Below are 27,111 nucleotides of genomic sequence, written 5' to 3'. Positions count from 1 at the left end.
GAAATCATTTGTTTAACCCACAAAAAACACATTACGCTTTCATTCCTTTAAGGGCCATTTCAATTTATTGTGTAACACTGGAGACCCTGACATTGTGAAACCCCGATACTTTCTGAGATTGGTTATCAAACCGTGAAAATCTCATACCGCTGCCACGCTCACTTATATTCCTGCTATTACTGTCTACTCTTGAAATTCATGTATTGCAGGCAGTCTGTCCCTCATCCTCCTCCACTTTCTTAGTTTATAATAGTTGTTAGAGTAGACGAGTATAGAGTTATTTAAGCAGACGTGAGTGAAATATTTTGGTCCTTTATTTAAAGGTGTGCTATGTAACTTGTTTAGCCCATCCCTTTCCTGAAAAGCAGAAGTGCTAATTTCATGACAGTGGCCTACATTAATATACTTTTGCATCATTATTTTATCATAACTAATGTATAATAAGCATTTTGTTGTATTTGTTTGAGGTGGAGCTAATATTAATATTATCTGCTCCAGATTTCACAAGCATTTAATTTAATGTTCTGACGTGATAGAGTGGACTCTTCCTGCAGAGAACCTGTGCAACTATTGTGTTGTGTTTAATTCACCTCGCTGCCTACAATAATACAACATGCTCAAATGTGAATTAAAGCTATTAAGACGCGCCGAACTCTGCTTTAATCTCTTGATGACATGTTTCATTTCGAGGTTCATGAAAAAACCTGTTCCTGAATGAAGCGAATTCCCGGCGAGTGCATGAAAAGATCATCTCGCTGGTGAGAGCAAACAAAGAGGAAGATTACTGTACTACTGCTCGGCGGCGAAAAATGAATTCCGATTCAGGTCCAAACATGGCAACCGTAACAACACAGACATGCCTGCCCGCCCGCCTGCCTTTCTTACAGTATGTTGACAGTGGAGTTGAAATCTCTCTCTCTCTCTCTCTCTCTCTCTCTCTCTCTCTCTCTCTCTCTCTCTCTGCATCTCTGTCTCTCGGAGGATGACCTCACAGTACAAAGGGCTCGTAAGTTATTTCAACAGACATGGAAACCCGAGACCAAAAGACACGAAACAGATACCACCACAGATTATACATTATTAGCATGAGCATGTTTGGTATGGTTGTTAGGCAAAGTTATCTTGGGAAATGAAACGTGCTCTGTGACGGGCGTATTTATAGACGCACATAGCGCCAAATTCAGCAGATAGTTGTCTGAGCCCCCCTGCTGCACTATTGGAAGAAGAGAATCAAACATCAGGCCACATGATCTGAGGAGAGACACGCGGCTGCGTCTGCAAACCAATAAAAGGCAGGATTCTCCTGCACATTGCTGGGACATACCACACACAAGCACACACACACACACACACACACACACAATGCCTTTATGCTTCTATTCACATTTAGCACACTTATAATGTCGGAGCAGCTGCAGCGCTAACCACGAGGCCGGAAGGGATGAAGGTTAACGAGAAAGACAGGGAAAGGGAGAAAGAGTAAAGACAGACTGGAGCTGACCTACGTTTATGGAATTTAATTCAGTGCTCCTGAAGGGTAAAATGAATTTCTTACTCGAAACGTAATTCATGCAACTTTCAGGAACATCATGAATAAAAGAAGAAAGAGTTTCTGCGAATTTGTGAGGAAATTAGATTTATGCGCCAATTACGGCTTTGGTTTTGGTTGATTCTGCATACAAAACATCTCACTGTAATGAAGTGGAGAGATTTCTGCAGGCTCAAAGCCAAACAAATTAAATATTTAGTCGTGTAAATATGACTGTTTTTCTTCTTTTCCTGCACCCTTTGTTGAACAGTATCCGCTGATTAAAGAAAGAGCTCTGACCAGGCAGTTTCAGCTGCAACACCACTGGAATACACGGTGGTAATTCAGGATTGTCTGTGTGCTCTTGACTTGAATTAAAGGACAGCTGTGAGAAAGTCTTTGTAGCGGCGACCGAAATGGCTTCCAGATACTTCCCACACCTAAAAAAAGAGGAAATCTCAATGCGTTCCAGCTGTTCTTCCTCTGTCTTTTTCAAAAAACTACAAACCAATCAATATCGCAACGATTTGACACAGCGTGTGGTGCAGCATATGTGTGTGGCTGCGACCTGACTTCTGTGTGTGTGTGCGTGCCTTCACAGAACTTGATCTCTGTTGCACAGCAGTGCCAACGCCATCTTTGCCATGCAAGCTTAATCCCCTGGCATCGCACTGACACTCATCTAATTCTCTGCCGCTGATGCATCTCTGTGTATTTAGACAATCTATACTGTACCTTTGCTTGAATCTGGGATATAATTGTGATTTGTTTAGTTTAATATGGCCATAAGAAAAAAAACAGGTAAATGGCTGCTGCTCAAATCAAGACGAGCGATGTCGACATTGACACCTCTCAACTAAAATGTAAACACAGCTTTAACTCAGTAACTTAAATCTTGGACAGCGGTGCCAGTTTATTTGCTGCCGTAACGGAACAAGGAATTGATTTCTAAAAATAAAGCCAACCACGCTCGGTTGGCTTTGATGAGATTAATGAGAATATCTTCAATTTTGGCCTTATTTGTATACTAATTCTTGGTATGTAAAGGAGGGATTTAAAACAAACTGAGCTGTTTCGTGACAGTAAGAAAAAAACGTCTACTTTGGTGGTGTGTGCAACTGCATTTACTCAGAAAGCAGCATTTATATTTGCTTTTGCCAAAAGTGGAATAAACTGAGTTCCAAAATACGATAACGACAAAATATCCGACGCTATTAAAAGATTTAGCTAGGGTTTGGGTAATCGAGCTATTTAGGGACGTGTACAAGTAAGATTAAAATAGAACAGCCGAGGGTGAGATCGACAGTCTACAGCAGAGCTGCGACGACTAGTTGATTAATCGATTGTCACTGAAGACTTCAGAAAAGAATCCATTAAAGGGGCTCTATGCAAAACGTTGCAGTAGTTTACATGTATTAATCCCTTTTTATCAGCTGTATTGAGATATATTGAACATCTCTGACAATGACAACAAAGCGTCTCTCTCAGTTGCCTTTACAAGTCTGTGGACAATTTTATTGAAGTTGTTTAACGCTGCTTGACTGTGGATTTTTTTTTGTGAAGGACTAAGGTCCGATTTTCCGCAACAGTCCAAAGGTTGTGACTTTGTGCACGTTCTCGAGTACCTCTCTCAGAGAGGCAACAAGAGCTAACATTAGCTTAGAAATTGAGTCCACAAAGCCCATTTAATAAAGAAAATACTAATAAAATGAATGAAAAATGAGTTTCATCATCAGGTCCTTTTTTGGACTTCAGAAAGCTCCTCAAGAGACATTTCACACCTGTTTTAACAAGGTGAAAAGAGCTCATGGCGCGTACAATCACTTTAAGAAACTAATTTCAGAAAACAAAAGAGAAAAATAGGATTCAGGTCTGTAAACAAGATATCAAAGCGTTGGAGTTTGCATGGTTTCTGATAGCAGGGTAATGAAAGACAAATGTGAAAATCTGTGGCTCCTCGAACCAGCTCTGCACCCTCTAATACAGCTGAACGTGTTAACAAATCATCCTTTCATCAACGCTCTGATGTCTCCAGACTGAAAACCTTGGTTTGTCGCTGATAAGCACATCCCCGCCTGTTTGCGGGGAAGTGTGCGCCGCCGTTCTCGCTGTTAGCACGCTCCCCCTCTGCTCTACAGCAAGACAGCAAGACCAGTGTCTGACTGGCTGGGTTTTAATCCTGCAGATTAATACTAATGCCATGGCAAAGAAGGCCGAAAGACGATTAAAATGTCACTGGATAACCTCTCCACAACCCAAACAGTAACAGCTCCAAATACACAGACCATTATATCACCCGCAGTACCTGGTACTGGGCGACTCCCCGGCACCTCCCTCACGGGGAAAGGCAGAGACGGCGAGGAAGTCAGCAGCACAGGAGGAGGCCTGGGAGACCGAGGGAGGGAGGGGAGAGCAACTGGATGGCTAGTTACAGCAGTCTGGACTCAGTCAGGGTCTAGACCGCCAGTGTCTGAGAGACTGACAGGCCAGATGGACAGTCAGACCTCCATGTTGACAACTGAGGAGAGCGGATAAAACAGACAACCACCGTCGCTAAAGACACTTGACCCGATAACATTTTATCTCAGTGAATACATTTCATTGTTTGGTCTATTAAATGTAAAAAATAAATAAATGGAGAAAAATGTAAATCAGATGGCGTCCTCAAGTGTCTTCTTTTGTTCACAACCTAATGATGTTCATTTTACTGGCTGGAATCACACAAATCAAAATCAACCAGTCAAAATAGTATTTGGTGTTTCCAAATAGCTGACAACTAATCAAGGACGAACTGATTATTTTTGCAGATTTGATCAAAAATTACCACTTCTAATAAAATAAAATAAAGACAAAACATAGTATAAAATAGCTCTTGTCAAGCAAAATACACATTGTATTCATTCTTTTTCCAGTGTAAAAAACTGATCAATTGATTATTTTAATTACTACCTGGTTATCTTTCTAACTGTTTCAGCTCCAAGAATGACCCTCTCTCTGCTTCTAGTTCATATTACAGCCTAAATATATAGAAATATCTCCAGCAGACATTGTGCATTAAATAATCTAATTTGAGCAGCAACAACAAGCACAGTAACACACAGCTAATCTCAGCCATAAACCAATCAGCATCCACGTGTCACCAAAGAGCCACCGAGTGGTTTGACACTTTTTAAAATGGCAAGGCAGCTCATCCGTCAGCTGAGCTGCGGTTTGTGCCACCACGTCCACGTCCCCCCCACCCCACCCACCCTGAGCAACGGTTGAAGAGGAGGGCAGGTGGCAGGTTTATTTGGAAAGATGAAAATGGGATGAATTCCAGAGGTTAAGAGGTGTGAGAGGACAGGACGGGGGCAGGGGCGGGGTTTAGAGGAGGGGGGAGGGTCATAAAAGCTGTGAGAGGGTGAGGTGAAGTTAGGGTCACCGCTCACTCAGGGTCCCATGTGATGTCATTTCACCAACGCAGTCGACGTCCTGAGAACGGCTCTGGAGCTAATTGGTTGAACCGAGGCAATAAATCCTGCTGAAATTTATAGATACCATTCTGGTCATTCTGTTGAAATGCTGCCGACCTGGTCACGAGGTTAGAAAACCTAATCTGTGCTCCGCCGCTGTTGTTTTCCAGGAGCCATTCGAACAATGAAATGCTATTTAAGTTAACGCTACAGACACACAACGTGGCCTTTGAAGACATTCCTTTTTGCTTAATTAGCTTTGAACTTCAAATTTAGCCTATAAGCTTGAAAGCGGAGGAACAGCTTTGTATGCTGCCCCCCCCGCCCTCCTTTTACACTGCGAGAGCTCTTTTTTTTTCTTCTGCTAGAAGGTTGCACTATTTGAATAGTCGGATCCATTCAGAAAGACAGGAAACAATGAGAAAAAGAGATCTTGTATTAAAGTGCAATAAGGGAGCCTTGACGTAAGCGAATAGAATCACAGCTCCGGGAGAAAGTGCTCAACCAATTAACTGTCGACGCATTTTCAAAAGTACATCAGGAGTTATTGCCTCAGAAAATGTTCCTCTCTGGCAGAGCAACAATGTGACTCAAACGTACGAGGGCCTCACAGTGCGAGTGTGTGTGTGTGTGTGTATGTATGTGTGTGTGTGTGTGTGTACAGTAATATTTGACAGAGATCAAATAGCATTTCACTTGTTTCCACTTGTTCAAGGAATTGTCTGTAAGGGAAATAGGGGATAAAACACCCACAACATCCGTTCCTAAGATCACACATTCCAGCCTTAAACACTGGTTTTGTTTCCCTCCTCCGTTCATAGGAAAACATATCTTCTTACAGAAGTAATTAGGTGAGAGGGCTCGAGCCTGGCAGCTTCCATAAAATGAATACGAGCGCTCTAAAATGGAGGGCTGAGAAGGGGCGGCTGCATGGTGGACCGCAGCACCTCATGAATTCAGCAATTTGCCGTCTGTTTCTTGACTCTGAAAAATTCTTGGAAATGTCTTTTCCTGGATGATTTTTATTGCACAAGAGCCTGTGTTTTTCTCCATGGCAACCACATAACAGTAGAGCCCAACTAAGCTCTGACTCAACAAACAGAACTCCACAAAATACCCATTTCAGCGCCAGGGTTTTCCCCCCCTCGCCCAGCTCTCCTGCAAAAACCTTGCCCGAGACGGCTTTAAAACCGAATGATCGCACTGACCATGAACGAAGACACACGCTGGGATTAATCAGGGCACATATGTGACATTCTGCGGAAGATACGCGCAGGAAAACCTGACGAGCCTCAGGTGCTGGATGAGTTCAGGCTTCACTTGCGGGCCAGAGTCATGACAAGTATAGTACAGTAGGACGGGCAGCAGCTGGGTACTGTTAACCAGGGGGAGCCTCGCTTGAAGCAACAGCAGGTTCAGAACAAATACACCGGACAGAGCATTACATAAAAGTCTGTCTCTCTCTTGGTGGGCTAAGCTGGAAGGACGCAGGCGCTTTGTGGCCCTAATGTAGCTGCTAAAGGGGAAGGCTGGCCAGGGATTAACGTTTCAGGCAGGCGCAGGCCCGAGAGGAGGGCATGATGTGTGTAACTATGTAATCTCCGTGGCCCTTCTGAGCAAATCTCTGAAACCTGCAGGTTGGACGCCGACAAGATAACCTACAAGAGACTAATCAATCAGAGCAAGGCATAAAAAAATAAAAAAATAAATGCAAACTAGCCTCTGTTGCTGGTGAAGCTCTTCACGATTATTTGTCTTCATTCTAATAAGATGGGACACTTTTTTAAAAAATTCATTGCCGCCATTAACTGTAAAGTTATTTGAAGGAGACTGAAGGCGTCATCGTCCTCCCACCACCTGTCCTTGAATCATACTCATCACTTAGCACGCCAGGAGAGGATTTAAGTTGGCTGCTTTCTCATTGGTGAACCGTCAACCTTCTTGTCTTGACTAGTTAAGGCCATTCCTGAGAAAACGGGACATGTCTGCTAAACTGTAACTTAAGACAACAGCGAGCTCGGCCGCAGTTTCAGCTGCCGGCGAGCAGCTGTAGGGCTGTTAGGGTGTGCGGTTGCTCTCAGTCTTGCGAGGCTTTTCAGAGGCTTCACCCTTGCAAAAACACAGAATCAAACAAAATTATGCTTTATTTGTTGCATGTAAGGTCACTGCAAAGGGGCATGGGACGCTGCCAACTTTTCTCTTTGCCTCTCCCCGCACTCCCCGTCCACCTCGTAGTGAGCACAGAGGAGTATGCCGCAGGGAGGGGAGGCCCTACACAGGAACTCAATAATAACTTTCAGCAGTCTAGCCAGGAGGCTGGAAGCCCAGACTGCGGCTGTTCCCTCCTGTCGTCATTCCTCCCTCCGCACAGCCCCACGCTCCTCCCTCCGCCCCCCTCCTCCTGCTGGCCTGTGTCTGCTCCACAGGACTGATGCATTCTGCAGACAGGCCAGCGCTCTTAAAGAGACACAGGCCACATTTTTATCCCCTGAATCACTGCAGTGGATGGAACCACTAAAGCAAGAGCAGAGTCCCTCGTTTCCAGCCTCTCAATCAAGGGGCCTGTGCTTTATGTCACCGCTGCGCTTAACGCTCCGACGTGACGCAAAATGTGTGCGAATAAACAGGCCCGAGGTATGTCGAGAGGCTCTCAGGGAATCTCGGGGCTGACGTCTTTCACTGTGGCTGCTTTTGAAGGTGCCTTTGATGCTTTCTTTAAAGTTTGTCAAGTGCAATCGGTGTTCTTGGCCGTAGAAGTGTATTTAATACCTTTGTCATGATAATTGTTGGAGACACTTCAATGAACCTAACAATAAGGACTTTGAAATGACACTGAAGCTGCTGCTATTTAAATTGCCTCTGGTGTTGCCGCCTAACATGGAGACTAGGCCTTTACGTAACAATTATCCTGACAACGGTTTCTGTTTCGATTACTCACTATCAAACCTATCAGAAACTCTTAATCACCTAATATTCAGTTTTTCATACTCATACTCACATTTTAGAGGCTGAAAGCAGCACTGACAGATTTTCCACTGTGCTAGACACATGGCCCGAGTTTTAACTGTACCAGTCAACCTATAACAACAAGCAAGAGGCCGTGCTTTGTGTGTAATTGTTGCAGATTCAAGTTTTACTAGCAAAGTGTGAAAACCGCGGTTTGAGTTCGAGCCGAACTCCCATGAAAGCAGTAAAGTCATACATCTGTGGGGGTTGCTAATATATTACCAACTAGGCTAGCACTCAGGAGAGTGCATACCTCCGTCTAGGCCAAACAGTCCCCTTTTGTATTCACTCTTAGTCACCTGTATACGTAAAGATTTTTACTGAGAAATAAAATCCTGGTTCTGTCCCTTTATGTGGATCCACACCAAAAGTGAATGGGGTCTAACGTGGGCCCATCCTCCATCCGAGTTTCGTGGAAACACATTGAGTAGTTATTGTGTGATCCTGCTCACAAACCGACCAACAAACACACCGACGGACAAAGTTAGCGGAAGTAAAAACTATAATTTTAATTACAAATAATGCACCGTTTGATGCGTCAACTGTTCTTCTCTGGAAACACATTTTCAAAAAGAACTGGGCTTTTCTACTCGAGTTAACACAGCCCAGCACTCACATGGACCGTCGAGGAGAGGAGCAGGATGTGGCAGTAGTTGCTACAACCTCTCTCTCTCTTTCTCCCCCATCTCACGGAAAGCACAATCGTTCGGCCATCATTTATTTATTTATCTCCACCCGTGACGTTAGTTTTCTCCTCGAGACCCCCGCAAAGCCCTGATTATAATTTGAACCTTGGAGAAAACAGCCCTGTAGCACAAATCAGAGCTGATTTTATTTTATTTTTTGCCTTGATGATTAAAAATCCCAACCTTACACTTTCAATTCCTCTAATTTACGAGTTGAACTAAGCCCCCTAAATAGTGTGTGACTGAGCAGAGCCATGTTGAGCTCTATACCACAGCAAGGAAACGATTAAAAATTTATTAGAGTTGAGTGACACAGAAACCTACAAGGGCGTGCCTGCCAAACACGCTCTCATTCTTTTGCTGTCAGCACTTTTCCTCTCTTCATATACAAACTGTGCGAAGGAGCAGAGGGTCTGAAAAACCCAACCCAAGTCTGGGCGAGAGAACGGGGTCGATTTGACTAATTTATATGACAAACACATTTACTTTTACTGGTATTTTTAATGATGCACAACAAATGTATGCGCATGCGGACAACATGGAGGTGTTTTTCACGAGATTTCAGCTCCATAACCGTCGACGACTTATATATCTTGAAGGGGCTAAAGGGTTAACACATCTCAGCTGCAGCATAACAAAAGATGAAATCTCTATGGGAGGTATCAGTGCCAGAGTCAGCAGAGCAGCCCAGTCCTCTCTGCAATGATAACCCCATTCTGGAAAACCTATAAGGCCGAGCATCCAGCTTCAGATGGACCAGACAGCTCCAGCCACGGCTCTTATAAAACTGGGAAAGAAATCCTTCCAGGAGGAACATAACTAAGACTCTCCGGGGCGTCTTCATCACCGAAAAAAAAAAAAAAAAAAAATCTCCCTGAGAATCACGCTGGCCTCGAACTCTAGTATTTTCATAGCTTAACAATGCCGTTAGCGCCGCAAACAAAATAAAGCCACCACCTGACCGTAAAAAAAAAAAAACGGAGAAAGCCTGCTGGATCTGTAGTCGCACAAAACAACTTACTGTTCGTTACTCTGTGGTGTGTGCAGGGCGCTTTTGAGAAGGGTGACGCATACCCAAACAACACCAAGCCATTGAATCACCAGTGTTTACGCAGCCACATAATTCTGCACCATCTGTAAGACTCAGGTCTGATCTTCTGCAAGCTGACAACACGGGGACACACACTCACTCCTTAACAACACTTTTTTTCTAAACGCAGTGAGCTCATTAAATCAAAAAAAAGCGCACCCCCCCCCCCCCCCGGAATATATCTTTATTCACAGCCGTGGTAACAGCTTCACGGAGACGTCTTCTCCTTTGCCCTCGAACTCTTGACCAGCCGTCACCTCCGTTACCTTACAAGGCAGATGCAGGATGAAAAAGAAGGCAATGAACTTCTGACCTGTCATTCAGACTGCAGAGGAAGCTTTGCAACTTGGGGGCAACCAGAGTCCACCATCCACTCTTGTCTCTCCTCCCCTCAGTGTCTCACCCTACCATCCCATAAACCCCCACTAAAAAACCTCCTGCTCCCCCTTTTATGGCTGCCAGATGGCGGTGGGGAGGCCTCCTTGCCTCTGGACTTGCCTCTCCAGTCTAGTAAAACCAGTTGACCTCGGCGACATAAAAACTGCTATTTATGAAAAGGCTCGGAACAAAACACACAAACATCCTGCCACTGAAACAATCAAATGCCATCTCATCTCCCAAAGAGCCCTTTTACAAGATGAGAGACACCAACAGACGGCAGTGTACCCCTGCTGCACCGGGGTGGTGGTGGTGGTGGTGGTGAGGACCAGATGTAAGCGGCTACACCCAGGTACATTTTTTTTTCTTCTTCTTCTTCTTCTTCTCTCTCTGTGTGAAGGGGTTTTATTTGCGTGCCTTGGGTGTGAGCGCAGGACTTTGGCAGAGTCGAAATTTCTCCCTGAGAAACGGAGAAGCAAAACAAACAGAGCAGTCTGCATTCAGGTCGAACTGAACCGCAGAACCACAGTCTGGCCTGCGGTTCGCAACATACTGTTCCAGCACTGACTTCACCTAAAACAAACACTCTCAAGACACGTCCACCTCGGCCAGAAGGGAGAGGAATCTGAGAAAAAAAAAAGGTTTAGATTCGAACTCCATTAACACACTTCTTCTTCTTCTTCTTCGTCTTCTTCTTCTCCTTCCTCTGCTACTTCTTCTCTGAGAGCGATGTTTTCACCAAGTGCTGGGCAAAGTCAAATATTTTCACTCGCTTGTCACTTGTGTAGGAGTTGTGGCCTTTGACGGCATGCTCGGACCGAGTCCAAGGTTTGCGAGCATGCAGAGCTGGGTGGGAAAGAGGGTTAAAAGGCCAAAGATTGCCTTGTTATAAAAGAGCGGCCCAATCAATGGCTTCCTTTTACTGCGAATCAATTTAAGTGATTATCTGCTCTTCCAATAACAACTTTCTCCCCCCCACCCCTCCTCTGCTCACCTCAGATGCCCCTCCTTTTTTCTTCTTCCTTTATTTGTTCTACCGGTTGGAATCTACCATTTATGTCCTGCAATTCAACCTGACCTCCAGGCAACCCCTTGCATGGCTGCCTAAGCCATTAAGGTAGCTGCGACCGTGGGTTATTAGTGCGATAAAAGTTTACTGTCCCTCCAGCCACTCTGCGCGACTGCTGTTTGACGCCTCTGACGAACGAGTCTGCGGGACCTTTCACGCAGCAGCTTGGCAATGAGGGCATTTGGTCAGTGGGCCAGCGCGCAAATACACCCAAGAATTGGATTCTTTAAGTCAGACAAAGCGACGCAAGCGGGGCAGGCGGCGGAACAAAGAAAAGTACGAGGAGCAGAATGTAAGACACCCGAGCAAAGTAGCAGCCTACGTCCGAGCCAGGATGATGAATCAAACTAGAGCATCCCCTGTGCGTTGGCTCTGTGGAAATATGTAGACAAGAGGGCTTAGGGGGGTGGTGGTTGTCTGTTCTATGTTTTTTCCTGTGCGGCAGAAGTTGTGGGCAGCCGAGCTAACTGCAGCCTCAGCACTTCTCTCCATATTCTCCTGTTTCAAGCCAAGAGAGAGAACAAAGGCAGAGAGCTAAGCTGCTGCAGAGGTAATGAGGACAGAGGCATGCAGCACTGGAGTGTGTGCCCTCAATAACGAGTGCTGCTGCAGTCTATGATGGAGTCCTGTTTGGACAGCAGGAATAAAAATCCATGCAGCAGCTGCTGGCAGCCACTCCGCCTGTAGTCTACCCACAGACAGTAACTGACTGACTGACTGCAGCCCACCCCTTTTTACACTGCAGCTCTGTCTACCACAAAATGGAAACAACAGTGTGACTGGAATTTGCTCGGAGACACATCGAGATCCATGTTGAGAGACTGTAAAACTCCATTTAAACTGTTGAGATCCCTTTGCAATAAATTATCCGAGAGTGTCAAAATGTTTCAGAGTGCTGGTTTTCATTACATTACAGCAGAAAAGGACTGGTGGATTTCGGCGTTCGCCATGAAAAAAAAAAAGTAGTCGTCAACGTGACAGAACAATTAATTCATACAAAGCGGATACTAATAATTCACTGTCAAGAAATCATCTAAAACGTGTCGGATGGCGCAGCCGAGTCTTCACAAATGACACAAGCTCCGATTCCTGAGAATGACAAACACTGCGAGCTGTGGTGTGAGGCGTTTTGAAGGAAGAATGGCGGCGCAGCGGGGCAGAGAATGGAGGAAATCCACATTATTGCTAGAGGAGAATCCCAATTAAAGTTGAGGACACACCCTTCACCTAGAGCGTCTGCCAAAGTCGGTGCCCGACTCTGTCTGGCTCCCTCGTCGGAATCAATAATGTGATTAAGAGGGAAAAAGTGAGTGAGGGGAGGAAATTCTAACTAGAGAAAATACAACTTGGAAATCCAAAACAAGGAACATGTCTTTCCGGACTTACAGACCAAACATGATTATGTTTTTCAGACACAGAAAACACCCTTTACATAGAAACATTTGAGCACCCTACATGTTTAAAAAAAGTAAGTAATCATAGGAGTCACATGTGTAGTGGGTAAGTATACGTGTTCTAACATTATTTACTCCAAATGTCTTTAATTTTGAAGTCGGAGGCGTTCCACATAGAGGCTGTTTTGGCAGCTCTTGGCTGTAAAGCTGTGTCAGTGCTGGTCCATGCCAGCCCCACCCCATTAAGGCCGAACCCTGCACATCATGTGTTTCCACTTTACCGATAGGGTGGAAATGACCTCAACGCAGTAAAAGATGACAGGGGTGCTAGCGCTGTTCACCAGATGTGAGCAGAAAAAGAGAGAGAGAAAAAAGAAGGAGGAGGAGGAGGAGGAAGGGGAGAGAAAACCATTCGCCTGAAGAATTTACTGCAAACCCCCGAGGAACCCTGTGATTGAGGGTTCAAGTCGAGCTCCAGAGGTTCCTGGTGTATCTCAGCGGCACTCAGGGAGCACATACCCTCCTGGCCTGGCCCGGCCAGACGCACAACTGAACATGCACGCACACATGCGCACACACACACACACACACACACACACGCGCGCGCACGCACACACACACACAAATGCAAACCATGCATGCACGCATACAAGCATACATCCCAAAACTGTCATTCCACTGCACCTGCTAGCAACACAAAAGCCACTTCCTCCCACTGTGTCCGGCCAAGCCCCTTTATCCCATTTCGTACAGCCTGCACCACAACAAAGGCAGAGAAATTAGGGAGCTGCGTTGATGATAGGGCGACTAATCTCTTTGGAGGGACTCATTATATCAGCAGCCTGTACAGTTAGGCAGCTGAAAGGGGTGAATTAAATATGGACATGCAGAGATGGGCGTCTTTGTGAAGATGAGTGCACCAACAATGCCCTGCTATTACCTCTGGAATAATTCATACATTCCATATGGGACAGATGCCCCGACCAGACCATCATCTCTGCGTTTGATTTAACACATTCAGTTGATACGAGGTCGCACATGAATTGATTATCTCCAAAAATCTGCCATACTTTCTCGTTTCAAAACCTGTCATGTGATCTTCATGCATACGAAGAGCTGTGGTCACATAACACATATTCTTGTGGAGCAGGTTAAGTCCGTTGGTGCCAAAAGGAGCGGTGATTACTTCAGTTTTTGATGATAATCTGAAAAGCAGCTTGACGTTTTCTTTAAGATGACGTGGGTTCACGCGCCTCTCTTTACACCGGTCATAGACTGCTTAAGACACAAGGCTTATAATAGTCCCCTCATTATAGGATAAAGGGTGGGCCTGCTCTATTTCAGGCCATGGCCATCTGTGTCTGCGCTCGTCGACGGGCTGGAAATAAAGCCAGACGCTTGTCAACGCCACAAGCACAAGAGGAGGCAGGCGGCCCTGCTGGGCAGCCAGCGCGGGGCAACCCTGCAACTATTAAGACACCTGCAAAAAAGAGGGAGGGAAGAGGTGTCCCGCCTGTAACGCCTGTCTTTCTAAATAGAGACCCTGTCACACTGACACAGAGAGAAAGAAAGTGAGAGTGAACCGGGGCAGGCGGCTAACAGAGAAACAAAAGTGGGATGCAATTGCAGCGAAACACGCATTCTGCTTTCCAATGAGGTAATAAACAAATCTAACAAGGTCAAAGAGGGAAAAAAAGGTCTACCTGACCAGATGATGCTGAGGCATAGAGTGACCATGACGGATTCCTGGGGTGACTGTAATACTGAATAAATAACTTTCCCCCCCTCGCTGCACCAGAGGACAGCTGTGCTGAATTCATTTGATACAGGTGCCTGCTGACAATGCTGCATTGCTCCATCTCTGCAAGAAAGCATGTCGAGCTGGTCTGAAGAGCACACAGGGGCTTGCTGCTTTTCACCGACACTGGCCGATTGTTCTGCGAGACAACCCAAAGCTCTGACCCCTACGAAAAAAAAAAACAAGCAGGGAGAAAGAAGCCTCGCCTCAGACCTGTACCGCGTGTATGTGCAGATGCGCAGAAGACACATCGCTAATGGATCTGATTTTTGAGATGAGCTGCATGAGATGATGGGCGTCTGTAATGGCACATGGAGCTGAAAATGCGGATCCCACTCATTTGTTCATTTAGCGGGCTCTTGAAACGAGCCTGGAGAAGGAGATGGTTATGAGGTCATCCTGACAAAGTAGCACTACCTCTTTATTTCTATCTATCTATCTATCTATCTATCTATCTATCTATCTATCTATCTATCTATCTATCTATCTATCTATCTATCTATCTATCTATCTATCTATCTATCGCTTCAGAACGAGACAATCAGCCCTCACACCCTGAAACAGTACAGTGATACATGTGCGGCGTATGTAGGCCAGTCTGAATACAGACTGATACAGCATGTGCTCACTACAGTGGAGGTGGAGATCTAAGTATAATGCAGTGTGAGGGGGAGTGCAGTAGGAGATCTCAGTGGAGGAGAGCCTGTGTCTGTGTGTGTGCATGTGTGTGTGTGTGTGTGTGTGTGTGTGTGTGTCCTGCAGGGTCGAGGAGGTGTCAAACGGAGGAGGTGAGTGATGGTGGCGGGGCAGAGGAGGTGTCAGACGAGGAGGTCTCGTTGATGGAGAGGGGAGCTTTATACAGTGCTGACCTGTGGGAGAAGTGCGTGCGATGCAGAGTGGAGGAGGAGGAGGAGGAGGAGTTGGAGAAAGGAACGCGGTAGTAGCAGCAGCAGCAGCAGGAGGAGGAGGAGGAGGAGGAGGAGGAGGAGAGACTCATCGAGTCGCAGCGTGGAGGTCAGAATGAAAGAGGATGGGCAGTGAATGGAGGAGGGTGAGGTCTCTGTACTGTAAGAGGTCTTTGCACTGTGAGGTCTGTGCGTACATGCGTGTGAGTGTCTGTCTATGTGCGTGTGTGTTCTGGCGTGTGCTTCTTTGAGCCCACCAGCCAGAGAGCATGAAGTTCTTATTTAGCACAGGAAGAGCAGCTCTGCTTAGCAACCACAGCCGCCCTCCAATCACAAGCGTACGGAGCAGACTCCAACTGAGGAACGAGTCCTTTTCTGAGAGTGTGTGGAGTCTGACAGGGGCCTCGAAAATGTTGAGGTGCACGCCTTCGCACGCGCGCACAAGCACACACACACGCGAAACAGGTCTCTAATGTGAACCATTTCGACGGAATTGGGCTTTCATGTCGCCAGCAGATGAAGACAAAAGCACATTTCCCACGTCTCCTCTTCCCGCTTCTTCTGAACTCAGCGGAGAATTCAAAGTTAATCTAAACCGTCCTAATCCAAAATATTAATTATGCATATCCCAAAGAGCAAAGCAGTCGTGTAAATCCCTGAAAGATTCATTCTCCTTCTCCCCACCACCACACAAACACACATACACACACACACACACTCACAGAGCACTGTGCGGCAACAACTTGGCACCGCACCAGTTGCAAGTGAACCGATAGCGGCCCCGATTGTGATCCGCTAGCCATCAGAACAGGAGGCACGGACAAGATTTGGACCAAATGCTGTCTGAACACTGTGCAGTCTGTTTGGTTTAGCTGCGTGAGCTAATCCTTATGATAGCTTTGGAGGTGGTCGGTGGGCGGATTGTGGGCGAGAGCAGCATGCCGATTTGTCATATGGCACCAGCAGGGCCTACTTCTGCTCTGGCTGGAGCTCCATTAGCACATCTCCAATGTGGTCTAACAGTTCTGTAGCTTAGAGCTGCGGGTCACTGAGGAGAGACAGAGAGAATTTTGAAGGGGATAAATATTAATCCCGCTCGTGTCTCTGGCCCATCAAGTCTCGACAGAAAAGACGCACTTGAAACGCGCATCCTCCATGTAACATACTCTCTAATTCATGCTCTAATTACAAAATTCCAGGGGGACTGGTTATAAATTGTGAGGATGCTTTGAATGAGGCAGAAAAGGAGGAGCGAGTCCCTGGCTGACATTCAGTCTGAGTCTATCTGTGTTCTGAAGACGCTGTCCAGAGAAGATGACGGTTTTGATGTGCGCTGTGGTCTCTGCATTCCAGGGGTTATGTAGGATTATCAGAGTTTAAACCCCCCCCCTCCTCCCGACTGCAGCAGCTTAGTAGCTCAGCCAGCAGCAGATGCAGACTCCAGGATTTCCTGTCTCTGCACCAGATGGGCCTGACTCTTAATCACAGAGCTGGAAATCAGGAGGTGATCGAGGAGGAATTGATGATGATTGTGGAATAACACTAACCCAATACGGGCATCTGTTCTGCCACAAACGGACCGACCGACCGACTGGCTTGTTGACTGCAGTCACAGCCAGTGCTCATCTCCTCCCTCGTCTCATCATCACTGATCAACACTAATCATCCTCCTCCCGCACTTCACCAGTTATACAAGAAGCCTTTCACACATTAGCACAGCGCTGTGTCATCGAGGTTTAGAGAGGAACGGAGCAAGACATAGTCAACATGAGTTGATCCGAAAAACAGAGCTGGGAAATAAGGTTTACTGGCATAACGGTGACATGAAACTAGACCTTGTTTGATATTCCAGAAACGCTTTCATTTTCAGTTTAGATTGCCTCTAAAAGCCTGTTTTTATGGGACGAACTTCCTATAATGTAATCTCAACTTGCTCATATGCATGCACTTTGTAACCACTGATTTTCATAAGTGCTATATAAATAAATAATGCTTTTACTATTATCTTTTGAACATGTTAGAGACAGGGGGCTGAGTTGATTACACCATGAATGGCTCTACCTGATGGGTAACCTGGTATGCATCATTAAACACTTCTCTCATAAATGTTTTGTGTAGGACTGTAACTCGCGATCATTTCAATTATCCATTATTGTGCAGATTATTGTCAGAAACTGTGGAAATTGTGCGAGGGGAGCCCAAAGTGAAATCTTCAAACTGCTTTTTAATTTCCAAGCAACAGTCTTAAACCCCAAAACTCTCATTTACTATCGCAAATGACAAAGAGAAGCCGCAAATCCTCACATTTTACTACCTGAAACCAGCAAATGTTTGACATTTTTGCTTGAAATAAAAACTGAAAAGATGAATAAATTAAAAAATAGTTGGCAATTTAATTTTCTTTTGATCAACTCATAAATACTGACCAGTCTTTGAAGCTTTTGTTGCATGTAACTCTCTTTTCAAAGCAGTGGAATGTAACTAAGAATATTTTCAAAAGCATTTCCATTGCACACCACCACATTTCAGAGGGAAATATCTTAAATTTGAATTACTTGACTGCTGATTTTAAACACAAAACAAATGATCGGTGGAATTATTTGATGTAGTGTTTAATAACTCCAATTAAAATATTTGACTGGGGGAGCTGAGTTGATGACTCCACCTGACTGGCAACCTTGAACAAAGCATTAACTAATTCTCTCATAAATGTTGTGTGTAACTTTTTATAGAACGGCCACCCAAAGTAAACATGTAGCAGTGGAATGGAAGTACTATTATTATTACTTAGTAGTGTAATAAGTAGTAGTGCATTACTTATTATTGAAGTAATGCACTACTGTATTTAACTACATTTCATTAAATATTGTCCCTTTTTACTCTGTGTTGTGTTTGATGTATATCGACTTTGTCAATAATGGATGGGTTTTCTTTAACAAACATGGAAATATGGTCAAGTCATTTTCACAATATCAATATGTAAGCATTTTAATTGACATCTAAAAATAAATAAAACTATCATCACAATGTGAGGAAATAAGAGTTTTGACAGGCAGTCCAGGTCTGAAGCCATGTAAACACCAACACTCCCAAAGTGCTCTGAGCTCACAGTCTGGATGGCTAGCTGCAAGGCTAACTGAGCTAAAATGCTAACAGCAGCTGCAGTAAGCGGCAGTTAGCTGGATGATTTAGGGATACATTTCCAATAATTATATATAACATATCTTATCAAAATTATTGTTAAACTAATCACTTTGACTAAACTCAAATTCCAATAAGTAATTCTGTTGGTTGTGATTACACTTCGCCCAGAATCATAATTTGGACAGCAAATGTTTGTATGAGAATGTCGTGATTCTGCTGAAAGTCACTAGTATTAAACTGTCGCTGAGCCTCCATCAGACGTGCAGACACCACTGCAGGCTCCAGACTGTCTTTGAGAACATAACCAGGAAACTGGTGACATGGCAAACTCACAAGCGTGGATTTCCCACCCTGGAAGAGGCTGGAGGTTACAGACCTATCCGCGCAGCACCCAAAGAAACAAGGCTCTAACAAAGAGAAATGGCTGCACTTCACAGCCTCTGAAAGCCCGGCCCTCAGACAAAGGAGGCGGCAGGTCTTTAGCACACATCACCCATGACAGAACCCCAGCTGACACTCTTTTAACAAGGGGTCACCCCTGCTAGAATGAAGGCCACAACCCCTGGGAGCTCCTGACACCCCTTTGCCTTGACACGCCGTCCCCGCTTTGGCCAGACCACTCTGTCCAGCAGTCGAGGTCTGCAAGGGGGGGCTGGTCAGTGGGGTGTTTGACGCCAAGGGAGGAGGGGGGGACTTAATTTTGCAATAGAGGAACAAGCACAAACTGCTAAAAACGTGCCTATGCTACACCAGGAGTGAGAATCAGAACCAAATATGAACCAAATGCAATCGCCTCGATGTGCATCTGGGTGATCATGTGGGTGGGTTGGGTCTTAGCTGACTGGGTCAGCGCTGGGCAGACAGGCCCATCAAGCACCAAAGAGATGCACCATGTCAGCTTTCAGGGCTTCCCAGAGGTCAGCAGACAGATGGGAATGGAAATGAGCCGGCAGAGAGCTCATTTTAATCTGGCCCGGCACAGCTGATCCAGTCATTACACTCGCCTGTTTACATGCAAACACACTTGCATACATAAAGACACCCACATACGAGCGCAGACAAACACACCGTTACCTGATGCAAGAAAAAGAAGTATTTCTCATTCATTCATTTTTTTAATAACAGCCATTACCTGACAACACACGAGCCTTTGGTCCCCGACACACACTCGACTGGTTTGCGCCAGGTTTGAGGACTAATTTCATCGAGTGAGGAGAACAATGGGATGAGAAACGGCATACATTGGCCTCAGTTGAATGGCTTTAATATCCATTCCATTAAGGATGGTCCACAGTTCTCCAGAAGCCTCGTTTACTCTCCACTCAGTCATATGATTGATCGCATTGCCCCCCTCACTTCTTAGGGTTTTTTAATTTTTTTTTTTATTCAGCTAATGCTCAGAAGTGTTTGACTTCGAAGGATAAAAAAGAAAAAAAAAGTTTTTGCAATTCCAATCCCCTTTCTTAAAGATTTTCATGCTAAGCAGAAAAGTTAACATTTGAATTATTACACGCAAGGTTCAACACAATGAAACGAGCCATTTGAGTCGAGCTGAAAACTCAAATTCATGTCGAAATTTGATTTGATTTTTTTTGCAGCGGGTCAGCAAGATAATCACTCTGGATCTGGAACTAAGGAGCTGCACAAAATGGTGATGTTTTATTGGAAGCTGCAGTTGGAGAGTGATGTTTGCTATCTGGCCACTGTATATCCCTCCGTCCCTTTATCAGACAGCCATCTGGCCAGTGGACTGGACACAAGGGCAAGTGATTGGACGGCGTGAAAAGAATGGGGGAAGGCTGGGTCAGTGTCTTTGGGGAAAGGTCAGGGGTTACGGCCCTTTGACGACACATGTCAAGGCCTGGCTCACACACCCTGCATCTTCTAAATGAGAGAGTCTGCAGCCTCCCCCAGCAATCTGCCCTCATCTGCACATTAGACAAAAAGGCCAAATGACCGAACGCAGGATCTGATGCAAAACAGACACAATGGCTCACTGCTATCATCGCCTCCTCTGATCCGGCTTCTGCTTTTTTGTGAGGAGGCTGGCTTTTCTACATTCACACTTAAATCTCTCCAGCAAACTCCTCAAAAGTGTCCCACAAAATAAAAATTTTAAAAAAAAGTACGTCAGCAATTATCTGCTCAGCGGTGTCGTCTGCCACACGTACAGTGGGTGAGGTGGGAGTCTAGACAGATGATACAGGCAGAGGAGGTAACCTTCCAGGCTCGCTCTTATTAATAAAACACTCTGACATCAGAGGGAGGCTGAGGCAGACCGATAACATTGAGTTTTTGTTTCACGGGTAAGGCGAGCCAAGCGTGGTCTGCGAGCCCCCGTCCGGCCTTTCAGCAGCTTGGCCTGTCAGGCTGATGTATGGGAGAGCGCTGGTGTGCAGCTCCCTGAGGACCAGGCCTGTCTGCTAACTGGGACACGACTGACAGTGAACCACAGCAAACACGCACTACCCCCCTCCGCCACGCTGCCTCCATGATGCTCGGCCCCTGAGTATATCACACACACACACTGCGAGACTGTCAGCGCAGGCAGGGATCACCATTTTGAGACAATATATAACTCACAGGTGATACATCAAGACCTGCAGACCGCAGCTCGGGTGAAATTAGCCACAGGTGCGCAGACAGATGTCTCTCGACCGTACAAAGACTTCGTCAGGAGTCTGTGTCCAATTTGTGGGAAAACACGACATAAATCAGCTGCATGCAGGACCTCAGCATCAGGGCTGGGCGATATATCAATATTATATTGTTATCATGATACAAGACTACATGTCATCTAAGATTTTGGATACAATTTATCGTTGTGTGGGTGTTGTCTTTTCCTGGTTTTAAAGGCTGCGTTACAGTAAAGTGATGTCATGACCGTTCTGCTGATCATTCATCAGAAATATTCTGTTGATATTTTGCCAAAATAATCTTTCTCAACAGTATCAATAATAAAGATTTTGGTCAGAAATGTATGAAGTGCTTTTGAGGAGATTTCAATATACATATTTCGATATTATTTTAACGCCCAGCCCTGCTTGGCTTAATATTTCTAAACGAGCCCCAAAGAACTAAAGTGGTAATCAACCTGATTTCTTCACCTCGAACATAAATAATAGCGCTTGGAAATATATAATTATAGAATCCTTATATCGTGATTTGGCAGTAAATTGATGTCATTTTCTGAACTTATTAAACTGTTCTACTTGTTCTTACATTTATTTAATCCACATTATTGATGATTATTCATAAAACCTCATTGTGTTGATATTCTTGTCAAAGGCATTATCTCAAAAATACAGTGATATCTGATGTTGTCTTTCAGTCCGAGCATTTATGACTGCTTTGCGGAGATTCTCAATTATGTATCGTGATATAGCCTGAAAAAATATCGCAATATTATTTTAAAGCCACACAGCCCAGCCCTGCTTAGCATGAATATTTCACAGTTGAGAACAAGGGATGGAAAATACACATTTAAACGTGATAATAAAAAAAACCCTCACAAAAAGCTGACTGTGGTGAATTGTCATTATCATGATCATGGTGAATAAAGGTGATCGTGACGATCCTCACATGAATGACTTGTAAAAGCTTTCGAGCTCACTGTCGTTCAGTCCGATGTTGGATTCCTGATTCATTTTGAAATGCCTGAAGCTGTCGCCATGGCTGGTGCACTGTGTCCAAGAAAAAACAAGGATTTCTGCCTTGTTTCTTCATCCTTTTTATCTGTGTGGGGCGTATGATTTATGATTAATCATTCAAGATTCTTTGGACGTTGTGTCCACTGTGTGACTAAATAAAAATATTTGGTTCCTGGAAAAAAATGTGAGGTTACAGTATGTTTAAGTGCAAACTTGAGATGTTTTTTTAATCGGGGATAATATCGTGAATCGCAGTTATGTTGGACGGGAGGATCGTGAATTTTCACATCGTCCCGTCGCCCACTGAGAACCAAACCACAGAAGAAGCAATCAACACAATCTCATCTTCCCCATCACACGTAACCGTCCTCCTGTCGTTTATTTCTTAAAAGTAGAGTACTGAGGTTTCCCTGTGAGACATCTCCTGGCTCCTGCTCAGACTGGAGCAGCACCATGGTGATGCATACAGAGATGTCCACTCATTAGCAGAGTCCCACACAACAGCTGCTCTGTGACGAAGGAACAGCCACCTCGTCTCCTGGCCCTTTGTCCATACTAAACATCACTGACCCACGCATGGAGCCAGGACAGCTCCACACACACACACGCACGCACACACACACACACACACACACACACACACACACACACTAAAAAACACACTCTCTCATATCTCATGCTATCCTGTCCAACCACAACCTCTTCCCTTACCTCTCTCTCTCTTTCTCTCTCTTACACACACACACACACACACACACACACACACACACACATTTCCATATCCCAAACCTCATTAAACTCTTATCCCCTTCCCCACCTCGTGGCACCATAATAGGCTCCCCTGCCCCCCTCTCGCCTCTCCCACTAATAAAATATATCATCAGGACTCCATTTATCATAATGCAGATGCCCTTGGGTAACCCTGTGGGGGTGTACCTGGGAGTTTAAGAGGATTGGAGGGATGCTGGAGGGGTGGTGGGGGGCTGGGTGGGTGTCAGCTGATGTTTAGAGGCTTCCCTGTCACCTCTCTCAGATATATATGAGGTGAGCCAGGCTCCTCATGAGGCGCAGGGGTACAGACACACGGAGAAGTGACGTGACATATAGTTTGGTGGGGGGTGGGACACAAGCCATCAATCAATCAATCACAGAGGGCCTAATGAGAAGGAAGCCTGATCCAAAATGAATGTTAATGAATGCAGAAGCTGTAGTAGGCCCGAGGCTCATGAAATATCCACACACACACACACACACACACACACACACACACACACACACACACACACAAACAAGAAAAGCCACAAAGTCAACAATAAGAAGAAGAAGTAGACTCACTCTGCAGGGTATACTGGACCTCTTGCCAGTCAGGTCGTATTTTCCTTTCAACTCTCTCAGCAGCTGCTCCAGGTGACTCTTCTCCTCCTTGCCGGTGTAGTCCGGGTCCAAGAGCACATAAGCCCGCCAGTTGGCCGAGTCGAAGCCCCAGTGGACTGTCCGGTTCTCCAGTTTCTTGTGACTGTGGACCACAAACTTGTGAGGTGGGAACATGAGTCTGCAGTCCATGCACTGGATGCAGGCGGCGCTCGGGCCGGCGTACAGTTCCGGGACAAACAAGCCTTTACACCGACCGAAACATTCGTGGTACACTTTGAAGCTCTTCTCGGTTCGCTCCAACTCCAGAGAGCCCAACTCCTTGTTGCAGTGGGGAGGGTAGGTGCCGCCGTAGATGAGAGCGTTGCAGAGGCGCTCAGCATCCGTCTGGGTGATGAGCCCGCAGGACGGCGCCGAGAAGGGCAGGATGCCCACCACCTTGAGGATCTCCAGCTGGTCCGCCGTGCACCTGGAGCAGTAGATGTGCAGGTCGTCGCACACGGAGTTGATCTGCTGCAGGGAGAAGTCTCTCAGGACGCTGTTGAGGATCTGCGGCAGGCACAGGCGCTTCTCGCCGCCGACCACGAAGCAGGAGATCGGCTCCCGCTCCAGGACCGTCTCGCACCTCTCCGTGGAGCGGTCGGACGGGATGAAAAGTGGCCCGGACATCACCGGAGGGGTCTGAGCCGGCAGAGTGAGCATCATCTCGGCCGATTTCCCATCTTTGGCGAAGAGGGAGTCCTGGTGCCACCGAGCGGAGAACGCCGCCGGTCCGCCGAGAGAGCGCATTGAACTCAGATGAAACTGCTTCAGAGTTTGCTGAAGTCCGGGATGGGGCTGGAAGCTGGTGCCCTCCATGTTGTTGCCGACGAGGAAAAGAGATTTCAAAACTCAAAATGAAAGCTGGGATTGACTTTATCGGATCGGGCGTCCTCAGCATCCGGCCACACGCTCAATAACGCGCATTTCCATGTCACCGGAGAAGCTTTCCCAGCGCGTCCATTCAGAAAACTGAGGGCAGCTGAATTTTTTTTTTCTTCTTTTCCTGTGAGCAGACGCAATTAAAGTCGACAACTCCTCGACTCGAAACTCGGATCATCCGACGTAAAAAAAAAAAAAAAAAAAAATCACCGGGTAGAGCCGCGTTGCTTTGCGCTCCTGCGGTTTTACGCACTCCTAATGTGCGCTCGAAATATGCCTCGTCTGCTCGGTCTGGCGTACTCTCAGTCTGTCTCCACTCACTCACTCACTCCCTCACTCACTCACGCACTCACTCACTCAATGTGTGAGTCTCTCTCTCTCTCTCTCTCTCTCTCTCTCTCTCTCCCTCTCTCTCGCCCTCTCTGTTTGTTTGTGTCTGGTTCAGTCATTGAATCCCAGCCAGGAATGTGACTGACTCCCCGGGCTGGCTCTTCCCTCAGCCAGCTGTTCCTCCCTCTGCTACATGGCAGCTGCACATTAAAAAAAAAAAAAAAGAAAGAAAGAAAAAGAAAGAAAAGAAAAAAAAGAAAAGAAAGAAAGAAAAGGAAAAAAAAAAAAGCCCTCAGAGCCGAGGGGAGGGTGGAGCTTAGGAAAATAGAGTCGATTTGGGAAGTGTAAAAATAAACTTTAGTGCTTCAAATGTTTAAACGTGTTTGTCTTTCTATGGAAAACTTTATTTTGAACATGTAATTAGCTTTGACTGTTTGTTTTGTATATTTGGTCGTGAAGGTCAACCTGAAACAGTAGAAACACGCAGTGGTGGGAGGTTACTAAGCACATTAATTGTCAAATACTGCACTTAAAAGCACAATTGATGTACCTTTTGGCTACTTTATACATTTTATACTTAAGTTCCACCTTATTCTCGATTCTTCACTCACCCTATATTTATTTGACAACCTGCAAATTAAGAATTAACATATAAAACAAATGATATCTTTGTGAAATATGTTGCAATGATTACCCAACATGACTCAGACATGAATCAGCACCACAGTGTTGTAAAAAGTACCCAGGAGTCATACTTGAGTAAGAATAAAGAAATTGTGTTAAATATCACTTTACCTGCCTGCTTTAACAAACACGAAGATCACCTATTAAGTCAAAATATTAAAGTGTAAGTGTGAAGTTTTTTTTCTGATTAATGATAATTATCAGTGTTTTTTCTAATTTGATTGACTAGAAAGTAGTGTAATCTGTTTTGGCTCTGATGCAAAAACAAGGATCTCTGCCTTGTTTCTTCATCCTTTTATCTGTGTGGGGCAGCTTATGATTTATGATTAATCTAATTAATTAATTAATTAACCTGCAAATTAAGACTTAACAAATAAAACAAATGATCTCTTTGTGAGATATGTTGCAATGATTACCCAACATTACATGAATCAGCACCACACAGTGTTGTAAAAAGTAACCAGGAGTCATACTTGAGTAAGAATAAAGATATTGTGTTAAATATTACTTTAACAAACATGAAAGTCGCCTATGTTAATAGAAATGAAGTCAAAAGTGTATGATACCAAATATACTTAGTATCAAAAGGTCAAGTAAAAGTAACTTATATGTGTATGTTTATACTGTGTATGATCTAATATCCAGCATTTTTTCTGATTATTGATAATTATCAGTGGTTTTTCTAATTTGATTGACAACAAAGTAATGTAAAAATGATCTGCTTTGGCTCTGATGCAGCAGGTAATCTGCAAAGTAACTAGTAACTTGCAGAATATGGAAATACTCAAATAATGTACCTCAAAAATGTAAATGTACTTAGTTACGTTCCATCACTGGTACTGATGCATCTGCGTTTATAGTCTTTATGTTCTTTTACTTTCTAGTGTCACAACAATCTTGGAGTAGTATAACAGATAGATAGATAGATAGATAGATAGATAGATAGATAGATAGATAGATAGATAGATAGATAGATAGATAGATAGATAGATAGATAGATAGATAGATTAGACTATTGCAGGATTCGCTAAAAGTAAGGCCCGTGGGCCAAAGCTGATCAGTCATAAGGTTCAGTTTGAACGGCCAAGCGTTTTAAGAGTTTTAAAAATTATAATGTTTATTCTGTAAAGGTGTTTTTAAACATATAGAATCTGAAGTTTTTTATAATCTATCTTAATATAAGCTCAACGGACAAAGTGACACTTTGCACAGGAGGTCAGTCATTTAAAGGAACTTGGGATCCTGGAACCTTTTTACATTTCAACAATACAATAAAATACAACACAGTAGGTGTTTACTTTTGGTCTGTAGTCCAACGCTTAGTTTCCGCTTTGGCCCTCTAATTAAGGCAGAAATTTTGGGCTCCACTGCACTGTTGTATCTATGATATAAACTTCAACAGTTCCTGTTTAAATAAGTTAAAGGTTTTTTGAAGTCCATAAGTCAGTTTACACCTCACCTCACTCATACAGTAGCAATTGTTCCACAGATTGCACAACTATTTTAGTTCCTATTCCTTCTCAGCTGACGACCTCTTTGGATAAAACAACAGTGGAGCAACTGTCCAGCTTTACATCTACATTGTTTTTATTAAACCTTTTTTTAACCACTGGAGGGCGCTAAACATCAACCAATCTAAGTTGTAAGCCACCTAGAAATCAATGTAATAAATAAGGTTAATCGAGGAAAGGACGAAGCATACCTC

General features: G+C 44.8%; 1 protein-coding gene across 1 annotated transcript in view; it reads right to left on the bottom strand.

Moving 5' to 3' along the window:
• The window catches only part of skib (v-ski avian sarcoma viral oncogene homolog b), a 35,810-nt gene extending 10,903 nt beyond the window's left edge, over window positions 1-24,907 (bottom strand). Inside the window, exon 1 of the mRNA XM_037102287.1 lies at window positions 23,436-24,907. Within this exon, the coding sequence (XP_036958182.1) occupies window positions 23,436-24,329 (894 nt within the window). The 5' untranslated portion in view covers window positions 24,330-24,907. The remainder of the gene's footprint in view (window positions 1-23,435) is intronic.
• Between the last annotated feature and the right edge of the window lie 2,204 nt (window positions 24,908-27,111).

The sequence above is a fragment of the Acanthopagrus latus genome, chromosome 6 (assembly GCF_904848185.1).
Source record: "Acanthopagrus latus isolate v.2019 chromosome 6, fAcaLat1.1, whole genome shotgun sequence".
Classification (NCBI taxonomy): domain Eukaryota; kingdom Metazoa; phylum Chordata; class Actinopteri; order Spariformes; family Sparidae; genus Acanthopagrus; species Acanthopagrus latus.
Note: the sequence above shows the minus strand (reverse complement) of the source record. Positions and strands in the feature narration are given on the sequence as shown.